The sequence below is a fragment of the Diceros bicornis genome, chromosome 11, assembly GCF_020826845.1.
Source record: "Diceros bicornis minor isolate mBicDic1 chromosome 11, mDicBic1.mat.cur, whole genome shotgun sequence".
NCBI lineage: Eukaryota > Metazoa > Chordata > Mammalia > Perissodactyla > Rhinocerotidae > Diceros > Diceros bicornis.
The window spans coordinates 67,893,658-67,911,586 of NC_080750.1; the positions used below are offsets into that span (position 1 = coordinate 67,893,658).

Genomic DNA, 17,929 nt, shown 5'->3' on the forward strand with positions numbered 1-17,929 from the left:
CGAGCGTCCATGCAAATGAGGCTCCTTATCGGGCCGCGGCTCCGCCTCCCGCGGTCCGGGCCGTAGTAACCCATTCATGGGGCCGGCGCGCGGCTGTAGCCCGGCTCCGCGGCGCTCGCAGCCACCGCCTCCTCTCGGCTCCGGGTCTTCCCCTTCCTTTTTCACAACTGATTCTGTTGGGGATTTTTTTTTTTTTTTCTAAATTGGAGCGGTGGGGAGGAGCAGGGAGGGGGGGGACCAGGAGGAAGGGGAGAGATTAGGCAGCCATCAGTCTCCTCCTGTTTCTCCCAGAACAGGTGATGCTTCTAAATTGTGATCCCTTTCTGGAGGCAGCGCTGCCGCTGGAAGGATGCGAGCGACCTAGGGCGGAGGGCCTGAGGCGGCAGATCTGAACTTGCGGAGGAGAACACCCAAACTTTAACTACATCAGTCCGCACCTCACGCGTGAAGCAAGGGACGGGTTATCCTTTCCCCCCCCCTCAAGAGAGACTGAAACTTCGGCACTTGATCCCTTTTCTTGGATTGCTTTGGAGGAGACGGTTTCGTGACAGCTTTGGGAACAGTGAGGACAGTGTTGTAACTCTTATTTTTAAAGAGACAGTAGAGCAGACTTTTTAAATGTTTGGGATTCAAGATACTTTAGGAAGAGGACCAGCTCTGAAAGAGAAATCGCTGGGCGCCGAGATGGATTCGGTCAGGTCTTGGGTCCGGAATGTCGGCGTGGTGGATGCCAACGTCGCGGCGCAGAGGTAACCAGACGGCCGCACCATTGTGCTCTCAGTGTCTCGCTCGTTCGCGCTCTCGCTCTCACCGTCTCTGTCTCTCTGTGTGCCCCCCAGCCCGCTCGCTCTCTCTTCCCCCATCTGTCGCCCTGGCCCCGCGGGCTGGGGCTCGCCCTCCCACAGGCAGGTCGCTGCAATTAGGGGAACACTTACTCCGCTGCCAACACTCGAGTTTCTGAACTGCCCGGGTCGTTTGCGTTTCTCCCCTACTCCTTCCCCACTGAACAGTCTTGGGAGGAAAAATAACAAAGTAGCATCCAACGCCTGGCAGCTCAGCCCCTACTCCTGCGAGGCGGGCCCGGCCCGGAGCCGAGCAGAGCGCGAGGACCGGAGCTTGCAGCGGCGGCCGCCGGAGCGGAGCCTGCTCCCCCGCAACTCCCCGGTTTCGCCGCGTCCCTTGCGGGCGCCTCTCCTCCCGCATCTTGCGGGGCAATTCCCGGAGGCCAGGAGCCCCGCGGCCAGATGGCGGCGGCGGCGGCGGGAGGAGCGGGAGAGGCTGCAGCGGCTGCCTGGGAAGGCAAAGCGGCCGGGAGCCCTGGGAGGGGGCAGGCTTGAGGGTCCGCGCGCTGAGATAAAACAGTGGGCCAGACGCACGGAGGCGGGGGTGAGGGGAGAGAAGAGAATAAAGGGAAAAGACGAAGGAGTAACAGTAGAAGGAGCCGCAGAAGAAGAAAGGCGAGGAAAGAAGACGCGCGGCAAACGCAGGCATCGCCAGCCTCTAGTTCGGCTGGTCCCTGAAGTTGACTTTGTTTTTAAGCGTCCCCGTGCTGAGATAGCAAACGCCTTGTCGAGGCGTGCCACCCCACGAAGACATTCTGGTCCCCCTCCCTCATCACCACTGCTGAGCCGGGATCTGTGGTCTGCATGTCCTTGTCTGCGTGACACAGCCCCCTTACCCCAAAGAGGCCACGAACTTCCTCCCGCGACTCCCACCTCCCCATCCACTCTCCTGGCTATCTCCCTCTAAGTCCTGACATCCCGCGGAGAAATTACTCCTTTCCCAGACAGGCCACGTCTCCAGGTGTCCCGGGTAGAGCGAACCAGCCGTCACCCTTGAAGGAGAGGAAGCAAAGTCGCCTTGCTCCGAAGACCAGGGCGGGCGGCGGCTCCCTCCTTCCTGCCCGAGGCTGGGACGCGCCAGTATCCCTCGGCAGACGGCACACCGCCGCAGTGGCTTTCCGCAGCCGTCTGGGGACTCGCTGGGCTGCAGGCCGAAAGAAATCAGGCAGCACCGCGGAGCCGGCTCCGCGGCGCTTTTCCTTAGCCGAGCTCCTTAAAGACACCTCCCTTACTTTCCTGCTTTCCCCGGATCAAATAATTATTAAAGTTGGAACAGGAAGACTGAGTGGGGGATTCTAGCCAAGATTTTACACTCTTCAAGAGAGTGAAAGTGCTCGCGCCCTGGGGTGCGACGCCCGGAGACCCCAGCGCCAAGGGGCAGCTCTGGCCGTCTGCGCGCTCGCCTGGGCTCCGAGTCTCCTGTAAAATGTGATCTGGCGGCCAGTTTGTCCCCGGCCGCGACAGGTCGGCAGGGAGGTGTGTGGACATACCCCATACGCTCGAGGGCGCCTCCCAGGTCCTCCAACCGTGGGTTTCGCGGTCGGCGGGTTTCGCTGGCGCCGCTCGGAGATGCGGCTTGAGCCGGGATCCCCTTGGCTCCGGCGAAGACGCTCTCTACCTATTAGTAACATTTTGGCTTCTCCAAGCTTAGCAGTTTTGGGGGTGGGGCCCCAGTATCATGTCGTTCTCCGTGGCCCGCGATCCCTAGTACTGGTCACGGGGATTCCGCCCTGCCACTGTCCCGCGTGTAACTATTCGGAAGAGCGAGGGAAGCAGAGGGTGAGGCCTCTCGGTGTATGACGGAGACTTGAGCCCTGGGCTTCCCGCCTGCCCCCAAGGGATTCTCGCCCACCGCCTTTCCGAGATAGCGTGGGAGGCGATGTGGGCAGTAACGCCAGGACAGGTAACTCCAATGAAGATGAAGTAAAGAGTCACGTCTTCAAAAGTAAAGAGGCCCTTATTCCCCTAACCGCGGGCCCCAGCTCCGAATCCTGACCCATTTGGCGGCGCCACCTGAAGGAGAAGATTGGGGCGGCCCGATGGGACGAGATTTGGGCTGCCGCCTCGGGGGACCGCTCCGGGCCTCGGTCCGCAGCCAGGATCCTTTGGTTTCCACTAAAGGCCCGACAGTTAGCTGCCCGGCTCTGGGACGCCTAGAGGCTGGAACAGCCGGCAGTGGCAACGGCCAGGGGCGTCGGCCCTGCCACCCGATCTCCGTGGCCACTGTAACTCCTCTAAGGAGTCCCCACTTATTAATCCGATTTGAAAAACGCCGGAGGGGTCCAGAATTCTGGAACAGGGACTTGGACCCTTGACCCTGTGCGGTGTCGCGTGGGCGCGTTGGTAACATCGTGTCTTTCTCTCCTCCCCCGTGTCCGGTGTCCCCCGTGTCTCTTCCTGCACAGCGGAGTCGCCCTGTCCCGGGCCCACTTTGAGAAGCAGCCTCCCTCCAACTTGAGGAAATCCAACTTCTTTCACTTCGTCCTGGCGCTCTACGACAGGCAGGGGCAGCCGGTGGAGATCGAGCGCACCGCCTTCGTAGACTTTGTGGAGAACGACAAAGTAAGTGGAGGTCCCCCTTCCGCTCGCGGCCTAATAACTATCTCTTTGCAAAGCACTAAAGATTCCATCTGTCACTTGCGACACTTTTCCGCTCACATCATCAGAGATGATAAATCGAGCCTTCTCACCCCCAGCCTCTAAATCAGCGGCTGTCCCCGCACCTCCCTCCGCCCCCACTCCGGCAGCACGCGCTGCGGGGGGCGCCTGCGGCTCTGCGCACCGAGCCTCTGGGTCATTAGCAGAGCCCGGTCAAGGACTGACGGCGGAGCAACAGCCCTTCCGACTAGAGCATAGTTTAAAAGTATACCCAAGGCCGCCGCTGCCCTTCTCCGGGTTAGTTTTATTATTTTGCGGGCAGGGTGGGTTGAATAGGTACTAGGTGGAAACCCGCAGCCCAGCCTCGGTCCGCCTTCCCCACCGAGCCTTCTCTCCCACTCTGGCTCCCCAAGGCAGCGCCTGCTCCCAACTCAGGCCCGGGTTTGGGGGTTGGATTTGACCTCAAATGTGATGAAAGGCAAATCTCTTGCCCTCTCTGGGCCTCAGTCTCCTCAGCTGTACAATGCGACCTTTAGAGCAGGCGCTTCCCGAGGTCCCTCTAGAACCTGTGCCCTAGTCCCTGAGCTTGTGGCCCCGGAGGCTCCGGTCCTGGCAGGATAGGGCCGAATGTTGCCCTTCCAAATGACAAGTCCCTTCACCTTTCTGCCAAGAGAAGCCTTGGGCTTCCTAAAGATGGGCAGAACCGGATGGGTTGGGAGGGGTCTGTTTAAAGGCAGCATTGGCTCGGTGTCTGTTGTCCTGGCATGGTGGTCGCACTTTTGGGGACATTTTTAAGGGAGAGGGACAGAGGATTGGAGACAGTCAAGTGGCTTCGAGCCTTGGCAAGTTTGGAAGGTTGGCCAGTGGCAGACGCTCCTGCCCTTTGACCGGGGCTGGGTAGGGGGTTGTTCAAAGCTGCCCTGTGGGGGAGGGGGGCAGAGAAAGGCGGCGGGAGGCGGTATAGGGACACGCTGACTCCTCTTGCTCTCATTTTGCGGGGGCTGGAAAGCAAGGGGCTCCAGCGCGCCTGTCTTTTCAGGAACAAGGCAATGAGAAGACCAACAACGGCACGCACTACAAGTTACAGCTCCTCTACAGCAACGGTGAGCGCTTGCACCTGCCGGCGGCCGCCGCGCCGCGCGGTTCTCCTTCGAGGGAGGCAGTTGACCTTGTCGCGGTCGTTTGCGGCGCCCTCCAGGCTTCGGGAAGCGCCGCCAGGGCCGGGGGCGGGTGGGTGGTCTTTGCTCCTAGGACGGCTCAGCCTGCGCTCCTGCCCGGAGCTGCTCCCTGGGCCTCGGCACCGCGGCCAGGAGGGATTTGGGAGCCCCGGAGCCGCTCCGCGGCCCTGACCTGGTGCCCGCCCTCTCCCGCGCAGGCGTCCGCACGGAGCAGGACCTGTACGTCAGGCTCATCGACTCGGTCACCAAGCAGGTGAGCCTGGCGGTCCACTCTGCTCCTCCTTTCGCGGGGCCCCCTCAGTCCTCCGCCCCAGACTGTCCCTGAGCTCCCCCCACCCTCCACTTTTTCCTAGGTCAGACTTCACATGCCCCTCCACATCAACTCGGCACCTTGTCCGCTCTGAAAAAAATTTTTTCTCTCTCCCCAATTGTCCGCCCCCCCCCCCAGCCTGGGGAGACACTGGGGGTGGGGGGAAGTGAACCAAGGAATGAAGAGAAGCAATTGTGGGGAGATTCAGTCCCCCCAAACATTCCCTTTTGCAAGAAACATGTCCTCATTGGGGCAAACTTCTCTATTATTATTTTGCTGGAGTTAACCAGGCCACAGCTCAGGTGCCGCGCTGCCAGCGGGGGAGCTCCTAATGTAGTTGTGGGCAGTGCGAGAAAACGATTTTGTGCTTGCTCAGAAGTTCCTTTCTCTTTGTCCCTCCACTCCCCTCATATCTTCCCTTCCTGCTCCCCTTTCCCCCATCCCTCCTTCGCAGCCCATAGCTTACGAGGGACAAAATAAGAATCCGGAAATGTGCCGAGTTCTCCTGACACACGAAGTGATGTGCAGGTAAGAGCTGCCTTTTCCTGCGCGCTCTGCTGGACAGCGGGGCAGGTGAGGCGCGTCTGCCGCGCTCGGGCGTCGGGGCGCGACTTTCGGGGTGACGGCATGCAGGGAGGGAGCCCTCGCGAACGGATGGGCCCCGGGGCCGATTCACTAGAACGCCTCCTTAAAGGCCGGATTCTTAGAGCGCATCCGTTAGGACTCGGAAGGGAAACCCGGAACCACTCGGGATTCCACCCCCCTGGCATCTCAGGAGTTTCCTCCGCTACGTGGCATGTCCCTGCAGTCCGGGGTCCGCCGCGGCGCGGGGAGGCGGACAGCGCCCGGGCCGAGTTTGGGATCGGGGACTTTCCCTGAACCGGTCCCCGCCCGAGGCCCACACTGCTCGGTTCCCCGCCGGTCCGCCGCTCGGGGTAGATCACCAGGAGGGGCCACTTGTGGAGTGACCGAGTCAGGCACTGAACGACTGGCAGTCTGGGCGAGGGACCGCCAGAGGGTCGAGCGGCCCATTTTCGGGCCTTCTCCTCAGCTGAGGCACCTGTCTATGATGCGGATGCGTTTTCTTCCTGCAGGGATGTTGCTTCTCCCACGATTTCAGGTGTCCGGGGGAGTGTCATGGGAGCCACGGCCGAGTGGAGAGATCAGTCTGGTTCACCACCGGTGGGTGGGAGGGTGGGGAGAAGCTCCCGTCAGGGAGGTCTGGGGTCTGGAGCAACAGCTGGGTTCTGATGGCCACGTTGTGAGAGGTGCAGTCTCCTCGAATTCCTACACTTTCCCCATTTTCTTTTGAGAGACTGCTCCATTCCGTTTTGAGTCCTTTCTTGTGCTTGACTAGAAGAAAAAAAAAATCAGAAGAAATTTGTCCATACACTTATTCATTCTCTCAACAGATGTTTATTGAGTGCCTAGAATGTGCGGGGTATTGGCGATCCCACAGCAAGCCAGAAAGGACATAAATAGGAAACTCTGGGAAGAGCTTGGTTATTTTACTATAAAAATTTAAATGTTTATTCGATACACATTTTTCTTCCTCCAGAATCTCTGATTGGAGAGGAAGCTTCATTTCTTCCTTCCTCCGATATTGCTTCAGTGAATGTCTTCCATTTCAGACTTGCTCGTTTTGGGTAATTGCAGGCAGTCTGATTTAGTTTGGACTGTTTTATGGGCAGCTCCTGGCAGCCCCATCTCCCTCCCAACCCTGTCAGGAAGAAACCATAACAATCAGACATGCTTGTTTTGGTTTTGACCAAGTATTAGAAAAACAAACTTTGCCAAATGCAAAGTTCAGCTCTGCCAGGGGCGGCAGCTGAGGGGAATGGAGGTTTCCTTGCCAGGTGAGGCGTTGGGCGATGGAGTGAGCAGATAGCTACTCCATTATCCCAGGGCCTCTTGATAGATTCGTTCAGAAAGAAAATACAATTCCAAGATGAACTTGCATGTAATACCTAGATTAAATAGTCAGAACACTTCGATTTGGTTGGCTAATTGAAGGGTGGTTTTTTTATTCCTCTGTGTACTTTTAAATGTCTTTGTTTGGAGAGATTATCTTCTTAAAAAGAAAAGAAAACCCCAAACTGGCCCATTGTCTGACAAATTATACCTCTCACTTTAAATAATACTCACAAGCCCCATCCAGCTGTAGTTAAGGCTGACATTTTTATTTTTAAGCCCAATCAAATCCTCCTCTTTATGCTGTTTAAGTAGCAGCATCAATTTTTAAAGCCTCTAGTTTAGTCTACATTAGTAACACAATATAAAAATTTAATGTATTGTAACTTCTCTGCATTTGAGACCTGGGAAGATGCTCTGCTATTATTTTCCAAAACTAGAATTTAAAACAAATATTAATTATGGGTAAATAAATGATCCATTGGATGGGTACCGTGTCTGTAGTGTGTGTGTGTGTGTGTGTGTGTGTGTGTGTGTGTGTGTTGGGAGATGGGCTGGGGTGATGGCAGGTATTGGATATATCTAAAAGGGAAGTTCTCATTCAGTCTGTCAGTCAGAGCTGGTTGATTCTCCAGTAGAAGAAAAAAGTTCCTTCTCCCACATTTTAAGAGCCAGTTATAGCAGGATATGACTGAGGGATGAATCAGATGCCCTGTTTCTCAATGATTATTGCACCTACTTAATCTCATCTGCACTGTGTTCTTGGGCATACCTGGGAATTTCCCTGAATGGTTTTATGTTCTGTAATCTTTAGTAAAAAAGCTCATAAACTGTTGTTTAGCTTTGGGGGAGGAACAAATAAATCTCTTTAAGAATAACTTTTTCTCCCTTCCTCAATTGTCTCTGCTTCCCTCTTCCCTGCTTTAGTTCATTTTGCCAATTATTAGCAAGGAGAAATCTAGTTGTTGTGTCGCTGCCAGCCACCCCTGTGCCCTCAATGCTCAGAGGGTTAAAAGATATTATAATTTGAACAGAAGTCGTCTCAAGGCCTACAGCTGGCTAATAACAGAGTTGTATTGAGCGCAAGCAAACCCCACAGCTGTGACTTTTCGCCACAAGGCGCGGGCTAGACAGGGCCCTAATCAGATGGGCCAGCCGGGCAGTGGGGCCAGTGTCTTTATCGGCCAGATGGTGTGAATTTAGACACTTTTGTTATGCAATCGCAGGGAGGAGTTGGGGAGAAGAAAACAAAACAAAAGCCACCATGCTGTGCGCTTATTTGAGTTTGAAATTAGAGACAGATTTTTGAAAGTTGAGGGTTGAATTTTAAAAACGATTTTGGAGGGGAAAGGGCACATTGGCTTGTCTTGAGCAGGAGTTTGGCTGACTGGACACCCTGTGTCCAAGGCTGGGGCTTTTTTTCTTCTCTAGCCATCCCTTATCCCTCGTCTTTCTCCCTTTCTGAAAAATGCAGGTAAGATTCAGGATTGGGATAAAATATCTCATATCGTCCCCCCATCCCCAACTTGTTTTATTTTTTCTCTTTCCCTCTCCAACGACTCCATGAGGAGATAGGGAGGATGAAAGAGGCCTGTAAGCAAATTGAGAATATTTCTGGTGAAAGGTTCTCCAAATAAGAACTAGAATGAAATAAACCAAACTAAGCCAAACCGGGGAGCAGAGGAACAACTTTCATTTTCATTCATTAGGAAAAAAGCACACTGAGCCTCTCCTGGTAGTTAGGAGCACAATCTTAACCTAGTGCCAAGTTCAGTTTCCTCTTCTCTTTGTTTAATTCTTTCCCTTCTTTTCCTCTTTTCCAGTCTTGTTCAGTTTTTTAAAACACTTATCAGGAACGTCAGACTTAGAGACTTGCTTGTTAGGAAACAACCCTAAAAAGCCTTTTAACTCAAGTAGCTGAACCTCAAGTTGGTCACTCAGGCTTTGTATACAGCAAAGGGAAAGGAAAATTGAGTTGGTTATCTGAGTAACTCGTGGACCCAGTTCCTTCGAATCAACTATCCAGGTACCTGATCTCAGGGCGATTGTTTGGGGAACGTGGGTTCAGGAACATCTCCCACCCTCCACTTCCCTTTGCTTATGAGGCTGGCATGAGGACTGAATGTCATTTAAGAAACAAAATAGAGAATAACTAGGACATCTTGATGAGACCTTTTCTTTTAAAAGAAAGGAAGAAAGAAAAAGAATTAGCTTTGTCTAACTTAGAGACCCAGAGAAATTTTAAGAAGGGCTCAACTGGGGCAAATAGAGCCAAGTTCTCTTATTTTCATACTTTAACTCTTATGGTCTAACAGCCACGTGAGCCTCTTCTACCTCTTTTCTGTGCTGAATACTATCATTAGAGATTGTACTTAAATATGTGACTGTTGGAAAATGGAAGATTGGGTCTCAAAGTTTCTCTGCACTTTTCTTTGAATATCATTTCCTTCCCTGAGTTGATTCCTCACATTGTATTATGCTGGCACCAGGCTTACATTTTTATCTGTTTTTCTTTTCCTCCAGAGAAAATCCCCATGGAAAGCAGCTGAATTCAGCTGAGCAATTTTGCAAACGTACTTGGCCTCCTCAGAATCATTCCTACTCAAACTAAGCAGATTGGCACATTCTGACAGTGTGTGTTCTTCTAATTAACCCGTACCCAGCACTGCACACATATATGGGTTAGGTTGACATGCCTAAGGAGAGTCTAGCTAGAAGGTCTTTAGGTAACTAGTATGTATGGGGCTTCTGAAATTGTGCTGCTAAGAAATAAGTTTTGCCTGTGCTGCAAAGGAATTCCGCTGACATAAGCAGTAGAAATAGGAGAGGTGGGAGACAGAAATGGGTGGGGATAAGGAGTTGGGAAGAGAGACAAGGGCTTTGGGAGGTAAGAGAGCAGCTGGCCAGCATTTTTATTGGTGTTAATCTTGGGATGGATTGAAATTTTAAAATTTAAGACCTAATATAATTTCAAAGGCAAAATATTATTTCAGAAAGTCCCAGTGGCAAACTGGTATTTAAAAAAATGGAGACAATTTTTCTTTTACTTCCTACTAATTTGATTAAATTTCTTAAAACCTCATTGTGCCCATTTGGTGAAAGTTTGTTAGCATCTCTCAAGTGTATTTTACTTTTTGAGAATAGTAGAATTGTTCACTGGATAATCCACACATACCTGCTTGAGAGAGATGGACTTTTCTTCATTTGTATGTTTGTAATTCTGTAGAGGATCAGAAAGGGCAGATGACTGCAGAGAGCGAGAAAGCATATCTATGACTGGGCTGATGTTAGGCCTTTGGTCCCTGCTGCCACATGGCTTCCCTCTTTTCCTTATCCTGTCGTCACTTTTGAAGGGTGCTCAGGGAATCTCATAGCCTCATAGACTTCATGGAAGGGACTCTGGAGATTAACTAGTCCAGCATTTTAATTTTCTATATAAGGTAGGCAAAGCCCAGAGAGGTTAAAGAAATTTGACTAAATTCACACCGCTGGTTAGTGACAGAGTTGGGTTGGACACCAGAGCCCTGATTCTCACTTTAGCAGTCTTTCTGTTGTACCGCATCTAAAATCTTAAACTGTAGGGAAACTGTAATGGGAAGGGCTGTGCTTGCATTTAGTTTGATTGTTGCTAACATTTGAGACATATTCTCCAACCGGTGTGGATGATAATGTTTTTCTTATAAGCCATGTCAAGGCTATATCCTTAACCAACTAGTGTTGCTGGTGGACCATGTGCTTGAATGAGCTGAGAGGTATTCAGAAGTCTGTGGTCCTGACAGGCAGCAGACAGGCAACATGGGGAGGTGATTTTCCAGTGCTTCCCTGCCACCAAGCTTCCTTTGCCCTTTTCACATTTGTCTGGGTCTTTCACACAGGTACCTTGGGATTGGAGTGTTGTCCCCTCTGCTCAGGTCCTACTGAGTCCTTCCTATCTGTGGTAATTGCTCTAGGGCCTCTCCTTTCTTTCTTCCTCTCAGATAATTCCACAAGCGTTTCTAGAGCATCTACCAGGTACCCAGCACTTTGCTGGGTGGAATTCTTGGGAAGCAGAGTTTTCAAGATGGGACTTACACGTCGAGTCCCGTTTCTGTTCTAGACTTGGTGAAAATTATTAGAGCTATCATTCTACAGCTCCTTGCCTCATTTTCTTCCTATTTTACAATGTACACCATAATTCTGGCCTTCCTCCTTCATCTTTAGAAAATGATGGAAATGAGTGAATGAATAAATGTTTATAAAGTATACTGAGTTCTCTGGAGAAAGACATTATGTTAATAAGGTTTATAATAATCTGAGCAGCTACTTGGAGTATATTTTATACATTTTCCTTCCCCCCTTTCTTCAAATATTTATTAAGACACAAAGATGTAATATGTACAATCATAAAATCATTCAACACAGAACTGGAAGTGACCTTCTGGATCTTAAAATCCAGCCATCTCTGGCTCAGATGACTAATATGGTTCTCAGGAAAGTTGTGATTTGCTGAGAATTGCCCAGTTTGTAAGTCATAGAATGAGAATTTGAATGAGTATCTTTGGGCTTCAAGTTCAGTGTTGTTTTTAAACGTGGCCATAAATTCTGCTCTCGAGTATCCGATAGTGAAGAGGCCATCTAGGACACATTCATTTTTGTGAACATTCTTATGTTGTAGGCTCATTGTATTTTCTTGATTTTAACAAATTTCTTTTTCTTTTTTGGTTCCTTCCCAATCGACAGTCGATGTTGTGAAAAGAAGAGTTGTGGAAACCGAAATGAGACTCCTTCAGACCCTGTCATCATCGACAGGTAGGGGGAAAAAGCAATTTTTAAAAAAATCATTTCTGGTCTCTTTCCTTTATGAATCTCAACTCCGAGTACTGACCATTTGGGCTTTGCTGTAAGGTTGGTTTCACGTTATCCTCAAGGCATGAAGCTAGTCTAACATCTGTTTTCATGTTCCGCTTGGCCTTTCTTGGAAGAAGTCAGAACCTTCCTTTTTGAACATGCGTCTCTAAATCTATGATGGGATTCTTTTCCAGGTGCACTGACTTCAGCCTAATAAGGAGTATGTGGATGGTAAAGGATGCCCTCTCTCCTATCTGGCAGGGTAGTGTTTCAATCAGTTTCCTACAAGAGGCAGTGTACCCCAACTTAGATGGCAATCCCTATATCATTCTCAGTGATTGCTGTCAGGCTTGAAGACTGTCAATTTAGACTCCAGTTCAGGGGATTATGACCAGCTCTCTGTTGCATTGAGGGAGATTCTTTTCTACCATGGAGCACTGCATTCTGGGTTCTATGCTATATTCAGAGTGGGAAAGATTCTTGGAGACAAGATGCTAATTCATTGAAATGTAATTTAGGCATCCTCAGCTGTCTGTTTTTGTGATTGGAAACAGAACTTACAAACCAATGAAGAAATACCAAATTAACTTCCAGCAATCACGTAATTTTTAAGAAATCCCATATTCCCACCCCTAATTTTTTCTCTTTCGTTAAAAAACGGAATAATTCCCTATTGCTTCGTTCTTTGGGTTTTCATGTTTCTAGCCAGGTCCTGAAATGGATTGGAGAGACCACAGTCTCCAAAGTTGTTATTCCGATATTCCAATGAATTCTCAGTTGGGAGAATGGAACCTCTGGCATTCTTCCCAGAAAGCCAGCTTGGTTTCTTTGTGGAAAGTATAGCATAGCCCTAGGAATGAGGAGGCTGGAATTCTGATCCTGTCCTGGCTTTTGACCTTAGACAAAGCACTCAGCATGTCTGTTCTTCAGTGGTGTAATGGAGGGGATAGTTGGAGGGTGCTGCCTGCTGCTGTAGGTTTCAGGAGGCTACTGAAATCCATGGAAGTTTTGCAGTATTCTCTGAGATGCTTGGAAGACGATGATAGCCAAATATATATATGTTTGTTGGATGTGTAGGGCGCCTTTGCCATCTTAGGGGGTTCAGATGAGACCAATTTTAGAGAGCTATTTGGAATTTCTTTGGTTTTTCTGAAAGTACATAGAAGCATAAAATTCAAGAGTTGTAAGAACTCTTTGGGGTCAGCCATCTTCCTCATTTGATAGATGAAAAGACTGCACCTGGAAATGGTGACCTGACTTACCCACAGTTGCACAGCTGGCTGGAGTGGAGCTGGCACTCGAACACAGTTGTCCTTACTTCTAGACCATGCTCCTCTTCCTCCCACAGCCTCCTCCCAGCACTCTCTGTCCTAACTTACATGAGTTGGATGTGCTGATTGCTCATGACATCATTTCCCAACTTCCCAGGATAACTTCGGAATCCTCTGAGGGAATTTGAAGCATACGAGAGCAGCCTAGACACAGACCCAGTCCTTTCCAGCATGTACACTGAGCTCACTAATCCTCATCTAGTCTTTTTCATTAACTTTTGCTCCCCTTTCAAGAAGGTACCCTAACTTCATGATTGTTACATCTTTTCTTGTAATAAACACCCCATAAACAACCTTTAGAAATGTTTGCAAACCCGAAAATGCTAACCTACCCCTTATATCTTGTAAGCACACATCCTAATGACTCTGCACTTAGCAGCAGTTCTCACTCTAAGAAACCACATATAACCAGCACCAACGGAGAAAGCTCAATATGCTTCTGTTTTCTCCCTATGTAACACACATGTTACACGTACCAAAAAAAGTAGTCTTTTTCATCAATGGAGAGAAAGGATTTTCGTATTAGATGCCTTCATTGTTTGTGCTAGAATGCCTTAAATTCTTCTGAGAAGGTGGAAGTTATATCTTGGCTGCATATTATGGAGCAGTATGTGACTGTGGCATTTATTTTTACTATCCTATGCACAATAAAACAGCCCAGTGATGTCTCTGCATCACCTGAAATATGTGTTACTTCCGAAATGTTGTGCGTCTACACATGGAAATATACATATCAAAGGGTGCTGTAAACTGAGCAGTATCAGGTTTTTACAGAACCCATTTTATTATAAACAGATACATTTGTTTGACTTACTCATTGTAGGGCTTTTGTTTGAAGATACTTTTCCTTCTCTGGAATCTTGTGTTATTGCTCCTGAATGTCTTCTGGGCTTCCCTTAGCCTTCTTCTCTTCATTTGTGGAAGTAAAAGGGGATGAAGCCAGGTTTCCATTTGTTGGAGGTAGGATGGTGGTTTGTGTCATCCAGGGGTTTGGCTGAGCTGTGCATCTGGTCCCTGGGATCAACATCTGCCAACTTGGAGATGTTGACATTGCCCACAAGCGCCAAATGGGTGCAAAGGAGTCTATTTTGGATTTTCTCTGAGTAAATATAGAACTCTCTTCTTTGCCCTTGTTCCTATAATGCCAACTAATTATCTCCTCCCCTTCTTGCTCAGTCTAACCAGATGCGGTTAATTTACACTGTCTCTCTTTGAGTTTTCTCACACGACAGGCACGCTCCACTCTGGCTCCAGGGAAACTTGTCTATTCCCTTGGAATTGTGCATGTTTGGGGGAGGGGGAGGGGTAGCTCAAGGTGGTTCCCAGACTTTTCACCACCAAGGACCCCGTTTATTTTTTTCCTTGGTGAACCAGGTTTTGCAAGATTTTGCCTGCAAAATGGCAATTGACAAGTAATAAATTCAGCTGGAATTTCATTTTTATTAATCAAAGACATACAACAGAATAGGAAGGAATAATCTCATCCCAGAAATGCCCTTGATCTCATCAATGACCAGTCAGAGTTTTTGATCCAGATGAGACAACCAGTGTTACCACACTGACTTGATAGATTTCCAGCGCAAATACAAAACAACTTGACTTCTCACTTAGCGCATGTGACCACATCCTGGGCAGATATTCAATTTCTAATAGTCTGCTTGAAATATGAAAAATAGCTTTTACTACCTTGTGGCCCCTTAATTGAAAATCATTAGATTTTACAAGAGGGCATCCCCCATCAGAGCCTTCGTTCTCCATTTCCTAAGACTTAGCCCCAGACTGGGAATTTGTTTTTTCCTGCTAAATTACTCCCTGCCTTGATCTCTAGAAATATAAATTTAATTTTTATTTTTAGTTGTCTTTTCAGCATGCTTTTTTGAATTCTTTGGCAGCCACACCCCTCTCCAAAAAGCCAGGCCAACACACAGCCCAGCAGGACTTGCTCCTGAATCATGGGCCTCCAGCAGAGCCTTCCTTCTGTGTACAGATGTGTGTGAGTGTAGAGTGGGAGGAGAGTTGATTAATTTTTAGCGTAAAAATCCAAAGTTCCTATTCAAAAAAAGCCCAACAAAACAGAACAGAACAAAACAAAAACAACAATGAAAACATAATCCTTTCTTCGGTCTTCAGGCTAAATCTCATCTATAAAGATCTGCATGTGGTAAATAAAAATAAAAAGGCTCAAACTGATTTACATTTTGTGGTTTCAGCGGGAAGCTCTAATTCAACCTAGTTTTTCATGGGCCATGCTCTCTTCAGACTCTCTTCTCTATCTGGAAGCTTCTTCTGAATATCTGCTGAATCTCTGGGGCTCAGAATAACCTGGTGGTCCATGAGAAGAATATTTTAGGGACAGTCTCACTGACGTGGGGGAAAGAGAAAGAGTTCCTAGTGTTCCTGTTCTTGCAGCCCCATAAGTCAGATGGGTGGAGAGGGTGAGATTTCTTGAATCTTTGTAGGCTGTCACTGCCCCTGAGCGTACTGGTAGGATATTTCCTATTAAAACGGCAGGTCCAACCTATTTCTCACATGCTAAACATCCCAGTCTTCTGTCTTGGGACATTGGTCTCCTATATTTCTGAGCTCTGTTCCCAGGAGCACCATTTTAAGTGTTGATGTGTTTTTGTTTATGTTCTTTTTAGAGAAGCCAAACAAACAACAGAATTACCATCTTTCAAAAGGTCTATTCAAAAATATTTGGTGCTTGGTTGCCCATGAGGGGTTTTCCTGATATTATCTTCCATTTTTTAAAACAGACTTTTAATTGTGGTAAAATATATTCAACATAAAATTGACCATCTTAACCATTTTTAAGTGTACAGTTCAGTGATATTAAGTACATTCACATTGTTGTGCAACCATCACCACCATCCATCTATAGAACTCTTTTCATCTTGCAAAACTGAAACTTGGTACCCATTAAACAGCAACTTCCCATTCCTCCCTCCCCATAGTCCTGGGAAACCATCATTCTACTTTCTGTCTCTATGAGTTTCATTACTCTAGGTACCTCATATAAGTGGAATTATACTGTATTTGTACTTTTATGACTTATTTCACTCAAGGTTCCTCCATGTTGTAGCATGTGTCAGAATTTCCTTGCTTTTTAAGGCTGAATAATGTTCTATTGTATGAATATACCACATTTGTTTATCCATTCATCTGTTGGTGGACACTTGGGTTGTTTCCACCTTTTTACTATTGTGAATAGTGCTGCTACAAACATAGATGTACAAATATCTCTTCCAGACCTTGCTTTGAATTCTTTTGGGTATATACCCAGAAGTGGAATTGCTGGCTCCTCTAGTAGTTTGAGGAACCACCATACCATTTCCATTGCTGCACTATTTCCAATGGCTGCACCATTTTACATTCCTACCAAAAGTGCACAGAAGTTCCAATTTCTCCATATCCACACTACTTGTTACTTTCTTGTTTTTTTGATAGTTGCCATCCTAATGGCATGACTAATGGCATCCTAATGGTATGACTCTTTTTTTAAATAAAATTTTCTCTTGCCGCCATCTTGGTAGACATCTTCACCTGCTGCTTTCCCCTCTGGTCCAGGCTTCTTGTTTGTCCTTCTCCTGCCATCTGGCACATCCTCTTCCTGCCTCACTCTGCCTCATCGATTACTTTGTTCCATGGGAGCACGTGTTTGGATCCTCTTTCCTCTGGGCCATACTTGTTATTCCTCTCTCAAGTGTATCACTTAACTCCAGAAAAGTGTTATTTGTGGTATGGGAACTTGCAGAGAATAACTGTGGGGAGTAAAGCCCTTACCAACCTTCCATGCATGCTAGAGGGTATTGAGAGGGTATTGCATTAATCCTGAACACTGGATTTTCTTTTTGTTAATTTATCAGAAGAACTCCTTATTAATCTATTCTTGATTTGTGGTGTACATTCTACTTTTAACCCCATTGTCCCTTTCAGCATAGGAGCAGTATTTGGATAGCAGTTGGAGTTGAGCTCTCAGTGAGATGTATCCCCACAAAGCCAGCAGATTCCTGCTGTCCTAGGCCACTGAAGCCAGTTTTCAGTCTGTGACCACTCCCTCCCTTTCCCTGGAAATGGACAAGCCAGATATATCAGTAGTGACACCTCCTGAATGAAGAATTTTGGCTTTGAAAAGTATGGATAAGACCAATACTCAACATTTATCTAACATTTAATTGGCACTTATTGTGTGCTGGGCATTGTGCTAGGCTATTTTTGTTAATTAAATAATCTTCTTAATTAATCTTCAACAGTTGAGAAATGTCTCAATTTTACAGAGGGAAGAATGAGTCTTAAAGAGTTAGATGACTCAGCCAAGTTCCCATAGCCAGTTTCAGTGGTGAAATTGGAGTGTAGTCAATGAGTGGAAGTTTTGGAGAAAAAGGTTTTGGTATAAAAGAAGAAAAAACTTTCCAGAATTCAGAGCTGATGAAGAATGGAAAAGCCTGGTGAACATGGTCTGGAAGAACTCCTGATGGGAACATTGGAGAAGGGATCTGTTCTCTGGGAAGTGGTGGGCGTTGTTGGCTCCTGAAGTGTCATTTAACTGTGAGATTGTACAAGTCACATTCAGCTGTGTGTCAGGTTTGATGGAATATTAGTCCCCAGTGTGACTGAGAGGCAGCACAGGGTAGGAGAAATGGCCCTGGACTAGGATCAGGACACCTGCTTCTGGCCCCAGATCGTTCACTGACTAGCTGTCTAGTGTCATGGAGGTCATGAGCTGCCTCTCTGAGCCTCAGTTTCCCTATCTGTAAAATGAAGTGCTTTGGATTCATGGGTGACCTTTACCCTACCTTCCAGCTCCAAATTCTCTGATTCTAGCTGAGGGCCCAGGTTTGGGAGTCAGGCATGCTAATTCATCATCCTTGCTCATCAATAATTTACGGAAGCTATTAATAAGTGGCTTCTCTGCCCAGACTCCCCATCTCC

At 48.0% G+C, this 17,929-nt stretch overlaps 1 protein-coding gene across 6 annotated transcripts in view; it reads left to right on the forward strand.

The window, feature by feature from the left end:
- The first annotated feature begins 491 nt into the window (after positions 1–491).
- Positions 492–17,929, forward strand: part of EBF2 (EBF transcription factor 2) — a 187,973-nt gene continuing 170,535 nt past the window's right edge. For 5 of the 6 annotated variants that reach the window (XM_058549802.1, XM_058549806.1, XM_058549805.1 and 2 more), the window contains exons 1-6: positions 492–749; positions 3,248–3,404; positions 4,480–4,543; positions 4,816–4,871; positions 5,383–5,456; positions 11,559–11,627. In XM_058549802.1, coding sequence (XP_058405785.1) covers positions 619–749; positions 3,248–3,404; positions 4,480–4,543; positions 4,816–4,871; positions 5,383–5,456; positions 11,559–11,627 — 551 coding nt within the window. In that variant the 5' untranslated portion in view covers positions 492–618. The remainder of the gene's footprint in view (positions 750–3,247; positions 3,405–4,479; positions 4,544–4,815; positions 4,872–5,382; positions 5,457–11,558; positions 11,628–17,929) is intronic. The other variant, XM_058549804.1, reaches the window with a different exon arrangement.